Below are 19,280 nucleotides of genomic sequence, written 5' to 3'. Positions count from 1 at the left end.
CGTCAGGACTAGAATTCATAACCATCTAGTCTCGTCTTGTTCTTCAATTATATCTGACCAACCCCTACCCCCTTATTTTCAGTTTCCTTAGGCAAAGGTATTTGTTTGGTATGACGATAATTTTGATACCACCTACTCGAATTAATCTGCATTTACTCAGTTTATTATGATTTGATGGATATCAGTGAATTAAGCAGAATTGGACTAAATTTAAGTTGGTTATGTATGCTAATACTGCTTGGATAAGGATTATATATATTAAGATCAAAAACCCTCTTATATTAGTGATATTGATATTATGTATTAGTGATATCCTTGTAGATTATAGGATAAAATAGTATGACTGTCTATTACGGAGAGTTATATTACATTAACCCTGGAGCTTGTTATAGCAGCACCAGTACCTCCACCCCTATGACTCAGGATCACTGCTACCTGTTGACATCTCTTCTCACCCACCACTTCCTTAACTCCTATGAAACCACTGACCAAAACACCCGATGTTTGACTTTCTAGGAAAACCCAGGCTGAGGTGGCAGGTGGAACGCCTTTACTAGGGAAAAACCTGCAGTTAATGACTCAAAAGGCCCTCAACGAATCATAGAGCTTTCCCCTCTTCTGCTGTTAACCAATCATGAAATTTTATTGCCTCATTCTATTTTCAGTGCTTTCCCAAGTGTGTAAGAGTAGCTAACACCCAAGGGGAGGGGTCATTGATCATGAGGAAGATCTTGGACTCAAGGATTAGTGGTCCCTGGATTCTAACAAGTTGAAAATGCTTAGAGTGCTCCCATGTCCTTTTGTTGCACATTGGATTGAAGTTTTGGAATCACATTGGGCAGAGGAGAAAGATAATGAGAGTAAATCTAAATACTGCAGGGCCCCAGCGCCTCAACTGTCTGGTCTCCTCTTTGCTGAAGATGCTGTCTACTGCCATCAGATCAAGAACCTAGCTCCAGGAACTTTGAAAGAGTGAGGCTGTACTAATCCCATATGGGGTTCTGATCTCATCCTTTCCTCCATTGCCACCAAATAAGAGATCATACCAGGTAATACTTGGGGAAGGAGGAAGTGCTGGATAGTGATTTCATTGCTTTAGGAAATTCACAATAAAGAAACTCCTCTCAATGCAATTTCTCTGAAATGAATCATTTTAGAGAATTGGCTGAGGTACCAGGAAGTTAAATAACTTGCCCAGGGTCATGCGACCAGTATATGTCAGAAGTAGGATTTGAATCAGACATTTTCTGTGCCCATAATTATCTCCTTCCTCCTGGCTTCCCTGGCTTCCTTCAAGTCCCAACTAAAATCCCACCTTCTACAGGAAGCCTTTCCGAAACCCTCTCCATTTTATTTATTTATTTGGCAATTGAGGTTAGGTGACTTGCCCAGGGTCACACAGCTAGTAAGTGTCAAGTGTTTGGTCTGAGGCTGGATTTGAACTCAGGTCCTCCTGACTTCAGGGCTGGTACTCTATCCACTGTGCCCTCTAGCTGCCCCAACTCTCTCCATTCTAGACCCTTCCCTTGGTTGATTATTTCCAATTTGTCCAATATATACCTTGTCTGTACATAGTGGTTTGCAGGTTGTCTCCTCCTCAAGAGTGGGGACTTTTACCTTTTATTGTATCCCAGTTCTTAGCGTGATGCCAGCACTTGGTAGGTTCTTTTTTTTTTTTTTTTGGTGAGGCAACTGGGGTTAAGTGATTTGCCCAAGGTCACACAGCTAGTAAGTATCATGTGTCTGAGACTGGATTTGAACTCAGGTCCTCCTGACTCCAGGACCAGTGCTCTATCTGGTGCTCTATCCACTATGCCATCTAGCTGCCCCACTTAGTAGGTTCTTAATGAATGTTTGTTGATTGACAACAAACCTATATCTTCTTGTTTCTGAGGCCAGCTTTCTGTTTACACTAATAAAAATATTGACTCATTGATTTGCCTTCCTCTGATAGTGTAAACTGAACCCAGAGAATCATGACTCTGAATACTTTTGCTTAAAAACAAAATGTTAAAACTCTTTCTTTGTAAACATCTCCACCATAGGCCTCCTTTGATAGCTCATCATGGAGTGGAACTAACACTAGATTCTGTTCTTTTTTGTTTGTTTGTTTGTTTGTTTAGGCAATTGGGGTTAAGTGACTTGCCCAGGGTCACACAGCTAGTGAATATCAAGTGTTTGGTCTGAGACAGAATTTGAACTCAGGTCCTCCTGCCTTTAGGGCCAGTGCTCTATCCAATGTGCCACCTAGCTGCCCCACTAACACTGGATTCTGAAGGAGCATGGTTGTGGCTGTACCATTTGTTTCCTATTTATATAGCATCACCCATAAACCACCCCCAAGCGATTTCTTACTTAAGGACCATGTATTAAACCCAAATCACTCTGACTTTCATTGATTGGCTAATAACAGGTCCCAGGCCAAGCCCCATTGGGCTTTGATTAGCTCAGAGTGAATGTAAATAGCAATCTTTTCTATTTGGGCCAGAAGCCCTGACGGTCTTCCCTTCCCAGATATTTTTTTTTTTTACTAAGTAAAAGAGGCCATTCTCTGCCTCATTTCTTACCTAGCCTTAATAATCCCTGAATGGGCATTGCCTCAAACTGAGACCTCTTAAAGACCTTAGCTTGAAAAAGCCAAAGTGCCCCACTGCATCCTGGGCCATCTTCAGTTGTCCTGATCTATATCTGGCCACTGGACCCAGATGGCTCCGAAGAGAAAGTGAGGCTGGTGACTTTGTACAGCCCTCCCTCACTTACATCCAATTCACTTGCATGTCATGGCATCACCTTCTTGATGTCACTGTCCTCTTCAAGAGCAAACAATAAACAACAATATGGCCTAACATTGCCAAACCATTAAGCCAACATTATCACCTGATACTGCATCTCAGTGAGCATCACAAAATCATAGATTTAGAGTTGAAAAGAATCTAAGAGGCCAGCTTGTCTAACCTCTCATTTTATAGATAAGGAAAGTGAGTCCCAGAAAGATTAGCTTCCCCAAAGATACAGGTGGAAGAGGTGGGCCTTGAACCCTGATCTTCTGACTTTAAATCAGTATACCACAATGGAGGTCATCATCCTCTCACAGGAGGGACCAGCCACCCCAATACCATGGCCCTATATGAATTTTGCTATAAGCTGACCTTACAGAGAAGACATACTATATGGACAAAAGAGCTACTCATAGTAAAGGCCATTTTTGAGACACAGAGACACAATCTGGGATATGGGTTCTTAACTGTTTTTGTGTGCTGGATCCCTTTGGCACTCTGGTAAAACCTGTGGACCCTTTCTGAGAATAGTTTTTAAATACATAAAATAAAATACATAGGACCACAAAGGGAACCAATTATATTGAAATAACAGTTATCAAAAATACATGTGCATGCATGCATATATAGTGTAAGCATATGCAGGTGTGTATGTGTATTTATGTGCATATACATGTACAGTATGTACATATGCATACATATAACATACATAGCCATATAGGCCTACCTGCATATATGTACGTGTACATATATGCTTACATGTATACACACATACATGTGTGCAAATACACATGTATAATGCACACATGTACAAATTAATATAGATACTTATATTTCAATATAATTCTGTCCTTTGTAATCATATGTATTTTAAAACATTATTCTCAGAAGGGGGTCCACAGGCTTCACCAGACTGTCAAAAGTGTCTGTGACATCAAAACAGTTATTTATATATTCACTGATCCCCAAGTTAAGAACCTTTGATCTAGGAGAAATTTGCCACCATCTCATTGTCCACACTAGCCATTAAGGAACTAGGACACCTTCAGATGACCCATCATCAATAAATTTAGATTATCTGAGTGGTATTTTTAGCAGGCTGAATTTTTCTTACTATCTTATACATTTTAGAATCACACATATGTACTGTGGTGGAATCTAGAATTTGAACACCTTGGATATAAGCCACCTCAACAGGCCCTCCTACAGACCACGGATGTCAGAGCCACTTAGGCTTGGCTAGGCTTACCAAGTCTGATTCACCCCAAGCAGGTGCAGGAACCCTACACTCAAGGCTAAATTCTCTCCAAACTGAGGGTTTGGAGACCAATACACAACACATCAATCCAAAGGAAGTGCCTCCAATGGTTCTTTCACCCTGCTAGCACTTCTAAACCATTTCATCTCCCTGCTGTCAACCCCGTGGTAAGTAAGACTCCACCTCTGGTGGGGAGTCATATAAGACTATTCGAAATCTTATATATTGTCACCTGGAAATTTTGGTGTTTCTCTCTCTTTCTCTCTCAACCAAGGAATGTGTGGAAATCACCTTATTGACTCCTTTGCCAACTTCCTTCCACCCTGGACAGTTGTCACAGTAGACTTAATCACAGATTTGCCTCTTGCCAAGGAATATGATGTCATAGTGTGAGATAGGTATCAGGTGGTAGGTACTTTGACTAAGATAGCCCATTTCTTTCCCCTTTGATGAACTTCCTATCATAACCAAAATTACTGACCTGATACTGAAAGAAATGTTTTGTCTTCGACCTATATCACCTTCAATGAGAATTTCCAGTTTCTGTTTCATTTTTGGTCTATATTCACAAATCTCTAGAAAAAGAATCACTTTTTCCATGAGATATCACCCCAAGTCCACTGGAAAGATAGAACATATGAAGTGCAACCTTAAACTGTATCTTAGGTGTTATTGTTATTCAGTAGTTTTCAGTTACATCTGACTCTTTGTGACCCCTTTTGGGGTTTTCTTGGCAAAGATACTAGAGTGGTTTGCAATTTCCTTCTCTAGCTCATTTTACAAATGAGGAAACTTAGGGAAACAGGGTGAAGTGACTTGTCCAGGTCCCACAGCTAGTAACTAACCATATAGCAGTGAAGATAAAGTTTGGCCTACGCAGAAGGTAGGATCCTGAGCTTTCTTCTCCTCTGTCCTATCTTAGCCCATCCTCTTCCCAAAACTGGCCTCATGATCCATTCCCAGGTCCTCCTCAACCAAGAATACACTCCAGAATTCCTATTTATGGCTCTTCTGTGGTCTTAGGGCAGACTGCAGGTTGTAAACCAGTTCCAAAGAAGCAGCTTTGGTGCTACTACAAAAAGATTAACTGCTACCCCAAACTGTCCCTCTCTACCAAGCAATAAGGTTGGATTTGTATGTATGTCAGTATCAAAGATCACCTGGGAGCTGGTGATTCCAACTCTCCCTTTCCAACCAGTTGGGCATTCATTACTGTAGAGTGGTGAAAGTGAGTGTAAACAGAGACCTCCTAGTTCAGTGAAAACAATTCTTCCTTCAAGTCATAAAACCAATTCAAATATAATCCAGATGCTCAGTATTTTGGCCTACTGGGGTAACCCAAGCAGGATTGTTTAGTCACTGTTAAGTATCACTTTCCACAACAACAAAAATGACATAATAGCATTTTTACTATCTTTCTCAGAGAGTTGTTCTGAAGAATGCATCGTTTAACTTTAAAATACTACATAACTTCGGACTTTTATTGTGGAATGAAGAGGCCTCAGATTTTCTTCTTGGAAGGGCCTGGGCAACAGAGACTGTCCCCTCCTTCCCTCAGTTGGATTCCAAATCCCCTTCCTGTAGGCACTTCTTCCAAGAAAATTTTCAGAAATTGGAGGTCTACACTGGAGGTCCTTCCTGGACTTCTGGATCAGCATGAATAAAAGGATCTAGGAGAGCATGAGGAGCAAAGCTGAAGAGCCCTAGATCAGGGAGTTCTGAACTCTCAGACCCTACTCTCCTTTATCCCACCCCTCCCCCAACTCTTTTTACCAGCCCCAGAAATCCTAGGGGCAGCTAGGTGGTACAATGGATAAAGCACCAGGCCTGTAGTCAGGAAGATTTGTGTTCAAATATAGCCTCAGACACTTACTAGCTGTGTGACCTTGAGCAAGTCACTTAAGCCCTATTTTGCCTCAGTTTCTCTTCTATGAAATGGGGACACACTGGAGAAGAAAATGGCAAGGCACTCTAGTATCTTTGCAAAGAAAATCCCATGGACAACGTCCATGGGGTCACCTAGAGTTGGATATGACTGAACAACAATTGTCCTAAGATTTCCATCAGGTCCTTCTACCAGAGCTGCTGGCCCATCCAGAAGTCACCAGTGGAATGCTGAATTCTTGTGTGCAGATACTATACAAGAGATTCACCTAAAAGGCATCACTGAAGTATAGGACTCAGGGGTGGGGAACCTGTGGCCTCAAGGCCACGTGTGGCTCTCTAAGTCTTCAAGTACGGCCAACTGACTGAATCCAAACTTCACAGAACAAATCCTTTTATTAAGTATTTAGTGAACAAGGTGAGGAGATCAGTGCCCCAGGGATGAAGTCATATTTACTCTGAAGAAGAAGAATGAAATCAGTCTCAATCCAGAGGCCCCTTGGGTCAAGAAATTTATCTGTAGATATTTGGTCAATGGACCTAAGAAAGCTCACTAAGTTTCAGAGGAAAGATTACTGAACTTTGGAACTATAGGACCTGAGTTCAAATCTCAGCTCTACCTGTGGGATCATGACCTAGTCACTGAAGGGCAGCTAGGTGGCACAGTGGAGAGAGCGCTGGCCTTGGAGTAGGAGGCCCTGAGTTCAAATGTGACTTCACCTACTTACTAGCTCTGTGACCCTGGGAAAGTCACTTAACCCAGATTGCCAATAACAACAAGATGACCTAGTCACTTAACTTCTCTAGGCCTCACTTTCCTTGTCTAAAAATGAGGATGTTGGAATGGAGAGTTTCTAAATAAGGGTATTGGAGTAAGTGCCCTCTGAGTGCAACCTGAACCAGATTAAAATGTGATTGGGAAATTTTTAATGAAATTAAAACAGATGAAAATAATGAAAATAAAACAGATAATGTTAATATGTTTAAATAAGATATAATGTCCCTCTTTTCTATTTGAGTTTGATACCACTTCTCTAGAAGAATATCAGGATTTCTTAGAAAATTTTCCAAGTTCTTTGGAGTATAATAAATACTACAAGAAAATAGGTTTTCATCTTATGTGTCATTCCTATAGTGATTCATTGATTTGTTCTTCATAAAGCACCAACTTCAAGGGAGAATTGATCTGAATTAATAAAAATGTTTCTGGAACGTTTGTGAAAACTATAGCCCGCAGACAAAAGGCCTGGTTTTGTATGCAACCTCCTCCACCTAGATAGGAATGATTTTTAAATTTTAAAATAAAGTTTTCTTGCATTTGAAAATGTCAAAATCATTTTTAGTTCACAGGGCACACAAAACTAGGTGTCAGATGGGATTGGTGCTCTGTAGTTGTTTGCCTAGCCTCCACATAGAGTACTGATTTTTCTTCCTCACTTTTCAAGGTATTACTATTAATATAGTATGACACCTCAAACATTGAAATAAACAATAAAAGTAGGTAAAATAACTAGTATTTAGAAATATAGAATTGGTTGGCATTGGTTAGCATTATTTGCTGTTGACTGATATTAAATAGCAGGACTTTTGCTGTTGTTGTTCCTAAGAAATAATGAAAAGTCAAGGTACCTGTACCTGAAATTTCCATGTGCACTTGCATTTTGGAGGATAGTAGCTTGGGTAATATGGACTTGAAAATTTCCCTTCAAACCCAATGTTCTCCTTGGCTAATATTGTGCTCCCACACTCTGCCAAAAAAAAAAAATCCACAGAAATTAGATTTTTTTATAGAGACAAAACACAACAAATACTTTCAAGGCCAAAGTATTTATCATAGCACACACTAAATTTAATCAGTTCAGGCTTGAATTCTAATTTTGCTTTTAAAAGTAAGTTTATAGTATCTTAAGGACATAATATTTTGAGCTCACAGGCCCAGTATTGATTTCTTACAAAACAGGAGAGGTAGAAGGAACCTTAGACAACATCTGTTATAATATCCTCAATTTTGCTGTTGTTATTTAGTTGTTTCAGTCATGTCCAACTCTTCATGACCCCATTTGGGTTTTCTTGGCAAAGATACTGGAATAGTTTGCCATTTCCTTCTTCAGCTCATTTGATAGATGAGGAAACTGAGGCAAACAGGGTTAAGTGACTTTTCCAGGGCCACACCGCTAGTAAGTGTCTGAGGCCAGATTTGAACTCGGGAAGATGAGTCCAGTGAATAGAGTACCAGGCCTGAAGTCAGGAAGACTTATCTATATCTATATATCCATATACACACATACATGTATGTATGTGTGTATATATATACTCATATATTATGTATGTGTGTATATATGTATATACATGTGTGTATGTATATGTATACATATATACACACATATACACACACATATACACATACATATACATATTTAGATATAGACATTTATCCAGGATATATAGACTCATTTTAGTTAAATAAAACTATTGAAATGTCCCTCATTTTTGTTACAATCATTGTCCTTGTATGTAATAGAAAAATCCTCTGAATCAACCTTTTATATGTGTGATCTTGGTGAGGAAATGAGCCTAGTTCATTGAAGCAGGTCAGAACAAGAGTGAGCCATTAGCCTTTTTAGATTCATTCCATCTCCTGCCTGCCCCAGGAAAATGATCAAAATTCCTCTATGCATTTTACCCAGAGCACTTGAGAAACATGGTTAAAGTGACTGTGATTAAATAGTTAAACAAAGATTTTTTACACCTGATTATCCAAAGTCTTCTGTAAATTGGATTAATTGGAAAACATACATACTGATTGGTTGTGACTAAGGATTCAGGAAAGTTCAATGATCATCTTTCTACTTGTTTGTAGTATTGTAGACAAAGGGCATAAAAAAAATAAGACACACTCCTCCCTTCCTCCACCAGGAAAACATTACCATAGTTCATCATCCTAAGAGCTTTATTTGGATACAGAGATTGCACTTTTGATTTCCCCAGTAGAGGGAACTCCCTGGTGAGGACATTCCTTTTTCTCATACAAGTGGGCACTTTTCTTTGCAACCTAGAAAGAGTCCTGGAGCACTGAGAGGTTAAGTGACTAGCTGGAGTCATGCAGCCAGTATGAATCAGGGGCAGAAAGACCCAGGTCTTTCTAGTTTCCGGGCAAACTCTCGATCCAATACACCATACTGCCTTTCTTATACGTGATTATGCATACATTTAGATTTTACATATGCTTATATGTGATTCACATTTTTAAACATTTGATGAGAGACTTACTTTCTTCTGGAATGACCTCAAAATATCCCCGAATTCCTGACAACCTCCGCACTCGTGGTGATTTAAAAGTCACCAACATGAGATTGTTTGTTGAAACAAATGACATTAAGGATCTGGTAGGTTCACAAATTCTGAAACCAAATACAGAGCAAAGATATGAATAACAGATTATTGGACGATTAAGAGTTCAAAAACCAATCGCTCACTGTACAGGCTGTTCTAAAGTCTTAGGGAAGTTTTAAGTTACTAAGCTCAAAATTCTTCAGCTACTTCCTTCAGTCAGCCAATTCTTCATGACTCCATTTGGGGTTTTGTTGGCAAAGATACTGGAGTGGTTTCCCATTTCCTTCTCCAGTTCATTTTACAGATAAGGAACTGAGCCAAACAGGGTTAAGTGACTTGCCCAGGGTCATATAGCTGTTAAGTGTCTGAGGATGGATTGGAATTCAAGAAGATGAGTCTTCCTGACTCCAGTCCTGGAGCTTTATCCACTGCCCTACATAGCTGCCCCAGCTCAAAGCTACCCTAAGACTTTTAAGACACCCTGTATAAATTCTGTCAACTCCAAAATGGATATAATAGTACCTCCCCTGCTTATCTCATAGGTTTGCTGTGAAAAAAAAAAATGAATACTTAAGTTTGGGAGTTAAGAATTCATTATTTGGTCAAAATTGTTGGGAAAGCTGGAAATCAGTCTGGAAGAAATTGGGCATAGACCAATATCTTACACCATTTACCAAGGTAAGGTCAAATGGCTATATGACCTAGATATGAAGGGAGATATTACAAGAAAATTTGAAGACCATGGAACACGTTACCTATCAGACTTATGGATAGATGAATAATTTATGAAAAAACAAGAGATAGAGAGCAGTGTGAGGTTTAAATGGATAATTTCAATTACATTAAATTAAAAAGTACAAATAAAACCAATGTAGCTGAGATCAGAAGGAAAGCAGAAAATTGGGGGAAAAAATTTATAGACAGTTTCTCAGATAAGGTCTCCAATCTCAAATATATAAAGAATTTCGTCAAATCTATAAGAATACGAGTCATTCCCCAACTGATAAATGTCAAAGGATATGAATAGGCAGTTTTCTGATGAAAAAAATCAAAACAATTTATAGTCATATGAAAAAATGCCTAAATCATTATTGATTAGAGAAATGTAAATTAAAATAACCTTGAGATATCATTTTACACCTATCACATTGATTAAAGTGATAGAAGAGGAAAGTGACAAATGTTGAATGGGATGTGGAAAAATTGGGAGACTAATCCACTGTTGGTGGAACTGTGAACTAATCAAACCGTTTTGGAGAGCAATCTGGAATTATGCCCAAAGTTATTAAACTGCCTATACCCTTTGACTCAGCAATACCACTATTAGGTCTGTTTCCCAAGATGATAAGGCAAAAAAGAGAATAATTTGCATGTTCTAAATTATTTATAGCAGCTCTCTTTGTAGTGGCAAAGAACTGAAAACTGCGAGGATGCCTATCACTTGGGGAATTGCTGAAAAAAGTTGTATATGATTGTGATGGGATACTACTGTGCTGTAAGAAATGATGAGTTTGAAGATCTTAGAAAAACATGGGATAGTCTGGCATGAAATAATAAAGAGTGAAATGAGCAGAAACAAGAAAACATTGTATACAGTAACAGCAATATTGTTTTAAGAACAACTTTGAGTGACTAAGTCATTTGGACTATTATAAATGCCTAAATTAACTATAGAGGACCTATGAAGGAAGATACCATCTGAATCCAGAGAAAGAACTGATAAATAGAAGTGTGTATAGAATGGTTTTACATATATGTGTGTAAATAAATAAAATACAATATATTATATATACACATTGGTATAACATAATACTATAATTATATAACACTTAATTTTTCAAAACATCTTAAAATGATTTCTAGTTAACCTTAAAACTCTGGGCTCATTATTCCTGCCTTAATTTTGCTAACTCAACAGGTTTTTCTTGGCCTCCTTCCCCAGGGGTTTTTAAATCGGACATACATTAACCCTTCTAATCCTAACTTCTTCCAGTCCCACTCCCCTAAGGGACATAAGTTAATATGACCTCAGAAATATGGGAAGGATGGTTGCACAGTACCTTACAGTCTAGTGTGTAACACTTGAATGTTTTCCATAATGAATTTGTTTGTTATTATAATTTTTATTTTTGGTGAGGCAAATGGGGTTAAGTGACTTGTCCAGGGTCACACAGCTGCTAAGTATCAAGTGTCTGAGGCTGCCTTTGAACTCAGGTCCTCCTGACTCCAGGGCCAGTGCTCTATCCACTGCACTATGTAGCTGCCCTTTGTAATGAATTTCACTGGACCATGAAGCATCCCTATAAAGTCATCCATCCATTGGGCATTCCTTGGAATGGTATTCTACTGTACATATTTTTGACTGATGTATAATGTTATCATATTATAACAGACCATTATAATAAATAATCATTATGAGGATACTTTGTGATGTAGGAGAAACTTTACCTAGATTTAGATAAAAACAAAAATTAGACAAGAAAACTATTGGATTTCTCTGTATCCCTGCACTTAGCAAAATGTCTCACACAAAGCAGTCACTTAATAAATGCTTATTGACTTGAATTGATTTTAGATATGGCAAATTGTACCCTAGTTCTTGGGCATATCCCATAAGCACTGCCAGTAAAAATTGTCATTTCCTCTGACTGGTGCCTACTAATGGCATTTATGAGTGAGTCATAGCAGACAGAATATTAGACTTGGAGCCAGGAAGACCTGGATTCATATCTTGCCACTGGCACTTAGAAGCTATATGACACAGAGCAGGCCACTTTACTTGCCATTGCCTTAGTCTTCTCATCTGTCCAACGGGAGTAACAATACTTGTTGTATCACCTCACAGGGCTATTGTGAGCATCAGATAAGAAAATGTATACAAAGTACTTTATAATTTTCCAACCACCATATAAATATCAGAAAAACAACTTTGTGTAGTGGCCAGAGGATAGGCCTTGGAATTAGAAGACTGGGTTCAAATTCTACCACTGGCACTTACTAGTTGTGCGACACTGAACAAGTCATTTAATCTGCCTGAGCCTCAGTTTACTCATCTACAAATGGGGTCAATAATGCCTGTTGTGCTACTTCATAGGGCTGTTGTGAGCATCAAATTAGGTAATATATGTAAAGCGTGGTGCAAATTTCCAAGCATCATATAAATGACAGAGAGGTATTTGCATAGTGGCTAAAGGAATGGCCTTGGAGTCAGAAGACCTGTGTTCAAATCTTATCTCTGATATATACTGGTTGTGTGACCCTAGGCAGGTCACTTAACACCTCAAATGCCTCAGAAACTCTAAGATTAAGTGACAGAGCAGGAGGAAGTTTGTTCACCTGGCATCTCTTTATGCCAATAAAACCACAGGTCTGGACATGAATATCAGTTATAATGATGGTGATAATACCGATGCCAGGATGTCTTATCCTTTCACATAGAAAGATGTCCCTGCCCCCAATTCCCACCAAAAATAAATCCCAAGAGAATTAGTAAACAATAAAACAAAGGACATCTTATGAAAAACATCTGTCAAATCAGCAAATGTGGCTCCAAACTGTCTCCATACCGGTATAAGATTGTGCTCTTGATAGGCATTAGGGAGTCATAGATGGTCAGGGAGTCCGTGATGCAGTTGTCAGCTTCGATTTGTAAAGACACAACAGAGAGGCGGATGAGATAGCCGACCGAGGCAATCAGTTTGAAGTGGCACTTCAGGTGTCCCGAGGTAGCAGAAATCTCCAGGGGAAAATGCTGAAAGGGATGATCTGCATATAAGTCCTGAGCACAGCCTTTATCTGTGAAGACAGTACAGATTACTTGAACACCAGAAAGTGAATTTCCTGGTGGCCTGTGAACAGAATGGGTCAATAGCAAAAGGAATTATTATTCAAGAAAAGAAAGGATGTAGTGAAAAAGAGATTTGGGAAATCAAGCATGAAACTGTTTACCTATTCCAATAGCTGAAGAGTAGTCAGACCTGAGCCCAGCTGCATCAAGAAAACAAACAGAAAACAGTCCTTTAGAGTCAGCATTTCCATTCAGGTTGATTTAATCAAGGGAAATCTTTCTAGTCCTTTAGAAAAAGAAGTACCAAACAAATACGATAATCAGAGATAATGCCATAATCAATGCCGTTCTGTATAAATGCCTACAAATTGAGTTTAAGAATTTTCCACTGTAGATTTTAATCCCCACATCATGAGGAAATGGAGTGTGCAAGTTTCTATAGAAGCTAAACTGGCCTCTTGAAGGAGTTTGGAATCTAATAGAGATATTGCCAGTTGTCAAATTGATAAGGATAATTGGGGTGTATGGTGGAAGGAACAGGGAAATGTTGTAATACTAGATAATTTGAGGGGCAGGGGAGGAGGAGGCAAATGTTGTCCTGACTTGTCTCTACAGGATTCTCAGATTGTCCTTTAAAATGAATGGCCTGAGAAAACATGGAGCCAAAATGAATACAGGAAGAAGAAAAATAAGCTTCAGTAGATTAGACGTTGGCCAGGAGCCTCTATGTTTGCAGTCTGGTCCAGTCAATGCTGTTCAATCACTACATGCATGAAGGCCAGTTGCTTCACTAATTTATACCCCATTGTTCTTATCTGAACTTTCTTTATTGAGAGTGGGGAACATTAAGTTCATTAAGATGTTGCTGTAACCAAGAGCAAACAGCAAAGCTTAAAGGAGAAGGACGCACCATTTAGTACCACAGAATCCATATCGATAGCCAAGCCCTGCAGGCTCCCCACAGAGGTCCGGTTCACAATGCTTGTTTGAATAGAGTCCTTCAAGACGGCTGCTACACATTCTTCACAGAAAACCTTGGCGTGTGGCACCACAAAAACAAGCCAAAAGTGGACAAGGAGACCGCCCTCATTATTGTTGCTGAAGCAAAGAAATAGAGATGTTCAGGGAAACCCTAAAGAGACAGCATTTCAGGGGGAAGCTGGGGCACACACTAATAGTGTCCAGACATAAATATGAGATGTCTTTTAAATAGGACTGGCTTCCCGAAAGCAGATCATAAAACGAGGAAAGATTCTTGTTTTGTGCATCATGTTCTCTGTGGGGGTAGGGGGGAGGGAAGAGATTATGATATTTTCAACAGATGGTGCCCAATTTGATAGCCAAATGAGTGAGATCATAGGAGCCAAAAGGGACCTTAGAAGCCATTGAATCCAATCTCCTCATTTTACAGCTGAGGAAACTGAGGCTTAAAAAAAGGTGACTTGTCTAGGGTCATACAGTTATTAAATGTGTAAGACAAGATTCAAACTCAAGCCTCCCTGACTCCAAGTCCAACACTCTGTATTTCAATAAACATTCATTAAACACTTAATATGTCCAGGAAACCGTTTTAGGAAATAGGAAGTGCAAAGAAAATAGTGAAATAATCTTTAGCCTTAAGGAGCCAACATTCTTTGAGAGGAAATGCTACATATACTTGGCTAAGTAAAAGCAAAGTGTGTACATACATATATATGTGTGTATGTATGTATGTGTGCATATATTTGTTTATACACACATATACATATATAGAGAGAGAGAGAAAGAGAGAGAGAGAGCTAACAACTGGTAGGGAGTGGCTATTAGGAAAGCTTCATGCTATATGTGGCACATGCTCTATACTTTGAAGGATGTCAGGGATACCACAGGGTAATTAGATGGCACAATGTATAGAAGGCTGGACCTAGAGTCAGGAAGACCTGAGTTCAAATCCAGCCTCAGACACTTACTAGCTGTGTAACGCTGGATAAGTCACTTAATCCTGTTTGTCTCAGTTTTCTCATCTGTAAAATGAGCTGGAGAAGACAAAGGCAAAGCACTGCAGTATCTTTGCCAAGAAAACCTCAGATGGAGTCACAGAGAATTGAAACACTACTGAAACAACTCAACAATATACTAACATCAGACCACAATGCACATAGGTTTAGGGCACATAGGTTACTGCAACAAGCTGAGACACACCAAGGCAGAAAGAACCTATGAATGATGCAAATTATGACCAGCTTAAGATGTTACCTGACATCTGCAACCACAGACTTCTTATAAAATTTTGAGAAAGCAGATGTTGTGTATACTAGGTTCATCTGAAAAAGAAAAGTCAGGATGCCAGATTAGGTGGATTTGTATTCAATTGTAGTTGATGAGCACAAAGCCTTTTAAGTTTGGTTGCCTGTAGAAAAGTAGTTAAAAAAAATCACTGAGTGAACAAGTGTTCGCTCATTTAATAGGTCTGGATTTTGTATTTTCAGTCAAACTGGTGTCTACAAATAATATAACCAATGCCTTAGAATCCCTTTTCATTAATTCATTTCTTTGTTTTTTCAACTAATCAATAAATATCTATGGAACATCTGTTACATATGTGCAAGGTATGCATTTAGATGCAGGAAAGGAAGATGCACAACCTTTAGGAAAACCACTAGCATTACCCTCCTACCTGTATGTGTCTTTGTATTTCACAAGTGGTGTGAAAGCCAACGGGAGATGTCTTAAAACACACTGAGGTCCTCGGAGAAGGGCCATATGAAACCAACCATTTCTTTATAGAGGTCTTCAGACTTCACTGAGTCAAACATCCTGCATCCTAGAGCTCCTTGGCTCCCTTCATTTGCCACTGATTAGTACTGGTGTTTAGGAGAGGACAAACATGAAGTCACACCTCAAATTTCAATTCTGGTTCAATCTCTGTACGTGTGACATGAGGTACACTTGTATAAATAGCCTCTTCATGGGGCCACCCTATTTTCATAATGTTTCAGGGTCAGCAAGAGAATCAGTCACTGTTTTCAGGAGAGTAGAAAGTCAAACCGAAGAAGAGGGAGAGGAAGGAAATAAGCATTCTATAATGCCTACTTTCCAGGGCAGGTAGGTGGTACACTGTATAAAGTGCTTGTGCTGGAGTCAGGAAGACTCATCTTTCTGAGTTTAAATCTGGCTTCAGATATTTACTAGTTGTGTGACCCTGGGCCAATCACTTAACCTTGTTTGCCTCAGTTTTCTCAGCTGTAAAATGAGCTACAGAAGGAAATGGCAAACCACCCCAGTATTTTTGCCAAGAAAACCCCAAATGGGTTCATGAAGAGTCAGAAACAACTGAACAACAAAAGTACCTACTGTGTGCCAAGCACTGTGCTGAGTGTTTTTTAAAATAAATTTTATCTCATTTGATACTTACAACAACCCTTTGAGGTAGGTGCTAGTATTGCTACTATTTTACAGTCAAGGATACTGAGGCAAGCAGAGGTTAAGTGATTGCATAGGGTCACACAGCTAGTAAGTGTCTGAGGCCAGATTTGAACTCGGGCTTTTCCTGATGCCAGACCCAGTGTTCTATCCACTGCAGCACCAGTTGTGCCTAAGAAGAGAACAGTGGGTAGAAAGAAGAAAAACTGCTATGTAATAGAGCCCTGTGTGCCATCTTCCCATCTTTCCAGGATTTGACAATTATTTATAAATTCATTGACCCCCAACCCATCCCATTCTGCTAGACTTGGAAGACTGATGGGGTGAAACTCTAGCACTCTTGTGACATTGACCCCATCTTTTCCAGGAAGGTTCCAGCCAGGGGAGAGAGAGAGAGCAGGAGGAGGAGGAGGAGGAAAAGAAGAAGAAGAAGAAGAAGAAGAAGAAGAAGAAGAAGAAGAAGAAAGAGAAATTGAAGAAATAGCCAATAGGAGGGGAGGAGAGGCTAGAGGGGGAAGAAAATGGGAGAAGAGAGAGACAGAGAGAGACAGACAGAGAGATAGAGACAGAGAGAGACAGACAGACAGAGAGACAGACAGAGAGATGATTAATTATTTAGTTAGTTAAGAATTTCCAGGACCGAGGAGGAAACTTTAAGCTAGAAAAAGAAAACAAAAAGACTGTTGTTGTTGTTTGTCTTTCATTCTCAGAGGACTATGACAGCAGGGAGGTGATGCCATGACATACAAGTGAATTGAACTTAAGTGAGAGAGGGCTGTGCAAAGTCATCAACCTCACTTTCTCTTCTGGAGCCATCTGGGTCCAATGGCTAGATGTAGATCAGGACACCTGGAGGTGGTAGATAGACAAGAGGCAGCCTTAACAAAGGATGATAGGATTAAAGCTCTAGAGCTGGCAGGCACCTCAGAGACCATCTACTGCAATCCCCTCATTTTATAGATGAGAAAATTGAGGCCCAGGGAGGGAAGGTGACCTGTCTAAGGCCGCACCAGTAGCAGGCTTTAAGAAGCAGGACAGGAATCCAGCCTCCCTGACTCCACACTCAGTGTTTTGCTTTGTTTTCTCCCATGGTACCATGATGTCATCATCCTCTTCACACAATTGTTATATCACAAGAAAATAACTAAGCTTTCTACAATACTTCTCAGTCCCTATGCTAACACCCAGGCAAGAGGGCCTGCAGCTTGTTGTGTTGTGCCGTGCTGACACCTACCGATATGCATAGAGGAGGTAATTATACTTGGTAGAAGATGGGAGTCTTTTCAGCCAATGCATTTTTCTGGTATTTGGTTCACATTTTATTTTAAGTAAGTTTCTCTTCTTGCACAAAATATTAAATCAGTTAGTACAATTATTTAACATCAGATCATTTGGTTCAAATGCTTGCTTTACCTCTACACTACCTGTGTGACTTTGGACAAGTCATTTAATGCCTCTGGGCCTCAGTTTTCTCAGATGTAAAATGGAAAGATTAAACTCAATGACTTCTGAGGTCCTTTCCAGTTAAGCAGACTATAACAGAAATATTGTATTCAGTTCTGGGCACCACACTTCGGGAAGGACATTGACAAACTAGATCGTGTCAGGGAAGGATGTCAGAATGCTGGGACAACTAGAAAGCATGCAAGATTCATTTGAAGGAACTCAGGATGTGTTTCCAGAAGAGAAAATTCTGGGGGAGGCAGGAAAAAATTTAACACCTGTCTTCACGTATTTGAAATGGTGTCATATGAAAAATGGATTAGACTCATCCTGCTTAGCCTCAAAGGATAGACAGCATGAAACAATGGAAAGGGTGTTGGGTTTGGATTCAAAAGGCCAGGATTTGAATCGCAGTTCCACTAGATGATATCTTTGACCTTGGGCAAGTCACTTAACCATTCTAAATCTCAGTTTACTAATCTGTGAAAAGAGGGCTTGGATAAGGTGATCTCTATTGTTCTCTTCACCTCTAAATCTATCATCCTATAAATAAGGAGCTGTGGCTACAAGTTGAAGAGAGGCAAATTTTCATTCAATTTTGTTAGGAAAAGATTCCTCACAATCAGAGTTGTCTAAAAGTAGAATCGGTTGTCTAAAGATGCAGAGGATATTACTAGAAGATTTTCAGTTGGAGACTGGATGACTACTTGTCAGGGATATTGGAAAATAGTTTCTTGTTTAGATATATATTATACTAGAAGATCTCTGAGATCCCTTCCAACTTTGAAGTTCTATGATTCTGTAACAATAAGTCAATGTGAAATAGGACAGATCCATTAGCATTTTATAGTTGTCTATTCTCACCAGACATGATAATAAAGTCACCACATCTGGGCAAAACCATCTCACTACTCAATGTGCTTTATAAATAAATGCTGTTGACATGTAAGATGAATTTAGGACCGACAGCTGGTTATGATCAAACACATACAAAAGACCACATAAAAAAAAAAACACATACAAAATTTTTAAATACTCAGGATCCATTTTCATCAATCTTCAATTTTAAATGGAAAGATTCCCAAAAAATGGAAAAGATCAAAGGTGGTACCTTTATAAAAATAAATAAATTGAGGATGAAGGTATTGGCTTAAAGACCTTTCTCATTTCTATAAAATCTTTGGAGTTAAAGACTGGTTTGGGAACTAGTTTTCTTCACAGTACTGCTCTATAAATGGAAATCATAGAACACTGTGATCTCAGAAAAATACAAATTTTCAGTTGAGCCAAAAGACAATAGAAAATTATATTGTGGGTGTACATAGCTTGCAATATATTACCAATGATAAATTTGGGTGTCAAGAATGACATGCTTTATCAGAAAAGAAGGTGAGCC

The 19,280-nt window shown here is 39.2% G+C and overlaps 1 protein-coding gene across 1 annotated transcript in view; it reads right to left on the bottom strand.

Annotated features, from left to right (window-relative positions):
* TMPRSS7 (transmembrane serine protease 7) overlaps positions 1-19,280 on the bottom strand; it is an 85,360-nt gene that overhangs the window by 44,091 nt on the left and 21,989 nt on the right. Inside the window, exons 4-9 of the mRNA XM_027868215.1 lie at positions 15,275-15,342; positions 13,950-14,137; positions 13,201-13,239; positions 12,819-13,047; positions 9,190-9,320; positions 7,555-7,667 (exon numbers count right to left, since the gene is read on the bottom strand). Of these exons, the coding sequence (XP_027724016.1) occupies positions 7,555-7,667; positions 9,190-9,320; positions 12,819-13,047; positions 13,201-13,239; positions 13,950-14,137; positions 15,275-15,342 (768 nt within the window). The remainder of the gene's footprint in view (positions 1-7,554; positions 7,668-9,189; positions 9,321-12,818; positions 13,048-13,200; positions 13,240-13,949; positions 14,138-15,274; positions 15,343-19,280) is intronic.

Source organism: Vombatus ursinus, unplaced genomic scaffold (assembly GCF_900497805.2).
Source record: "Vombatus ursinus unplaced genomic scaffold, bare-nosed wombat genome assembly UNPS02001419.1, whole genome shotgun sequence".
Taxonomy (NCBI): domain Eukaryota; kingdom Metazoa; phylum Chordata; class Mammalia; order Diprotodontia; family Vombatidae; genus Vombatus; species Vombatus ursinus.
The sequence above is the reverse complement of the archived record's forward strand: the minus strand, read 5'-3'. Positions and strand labels throughout refer to the sequence as shown.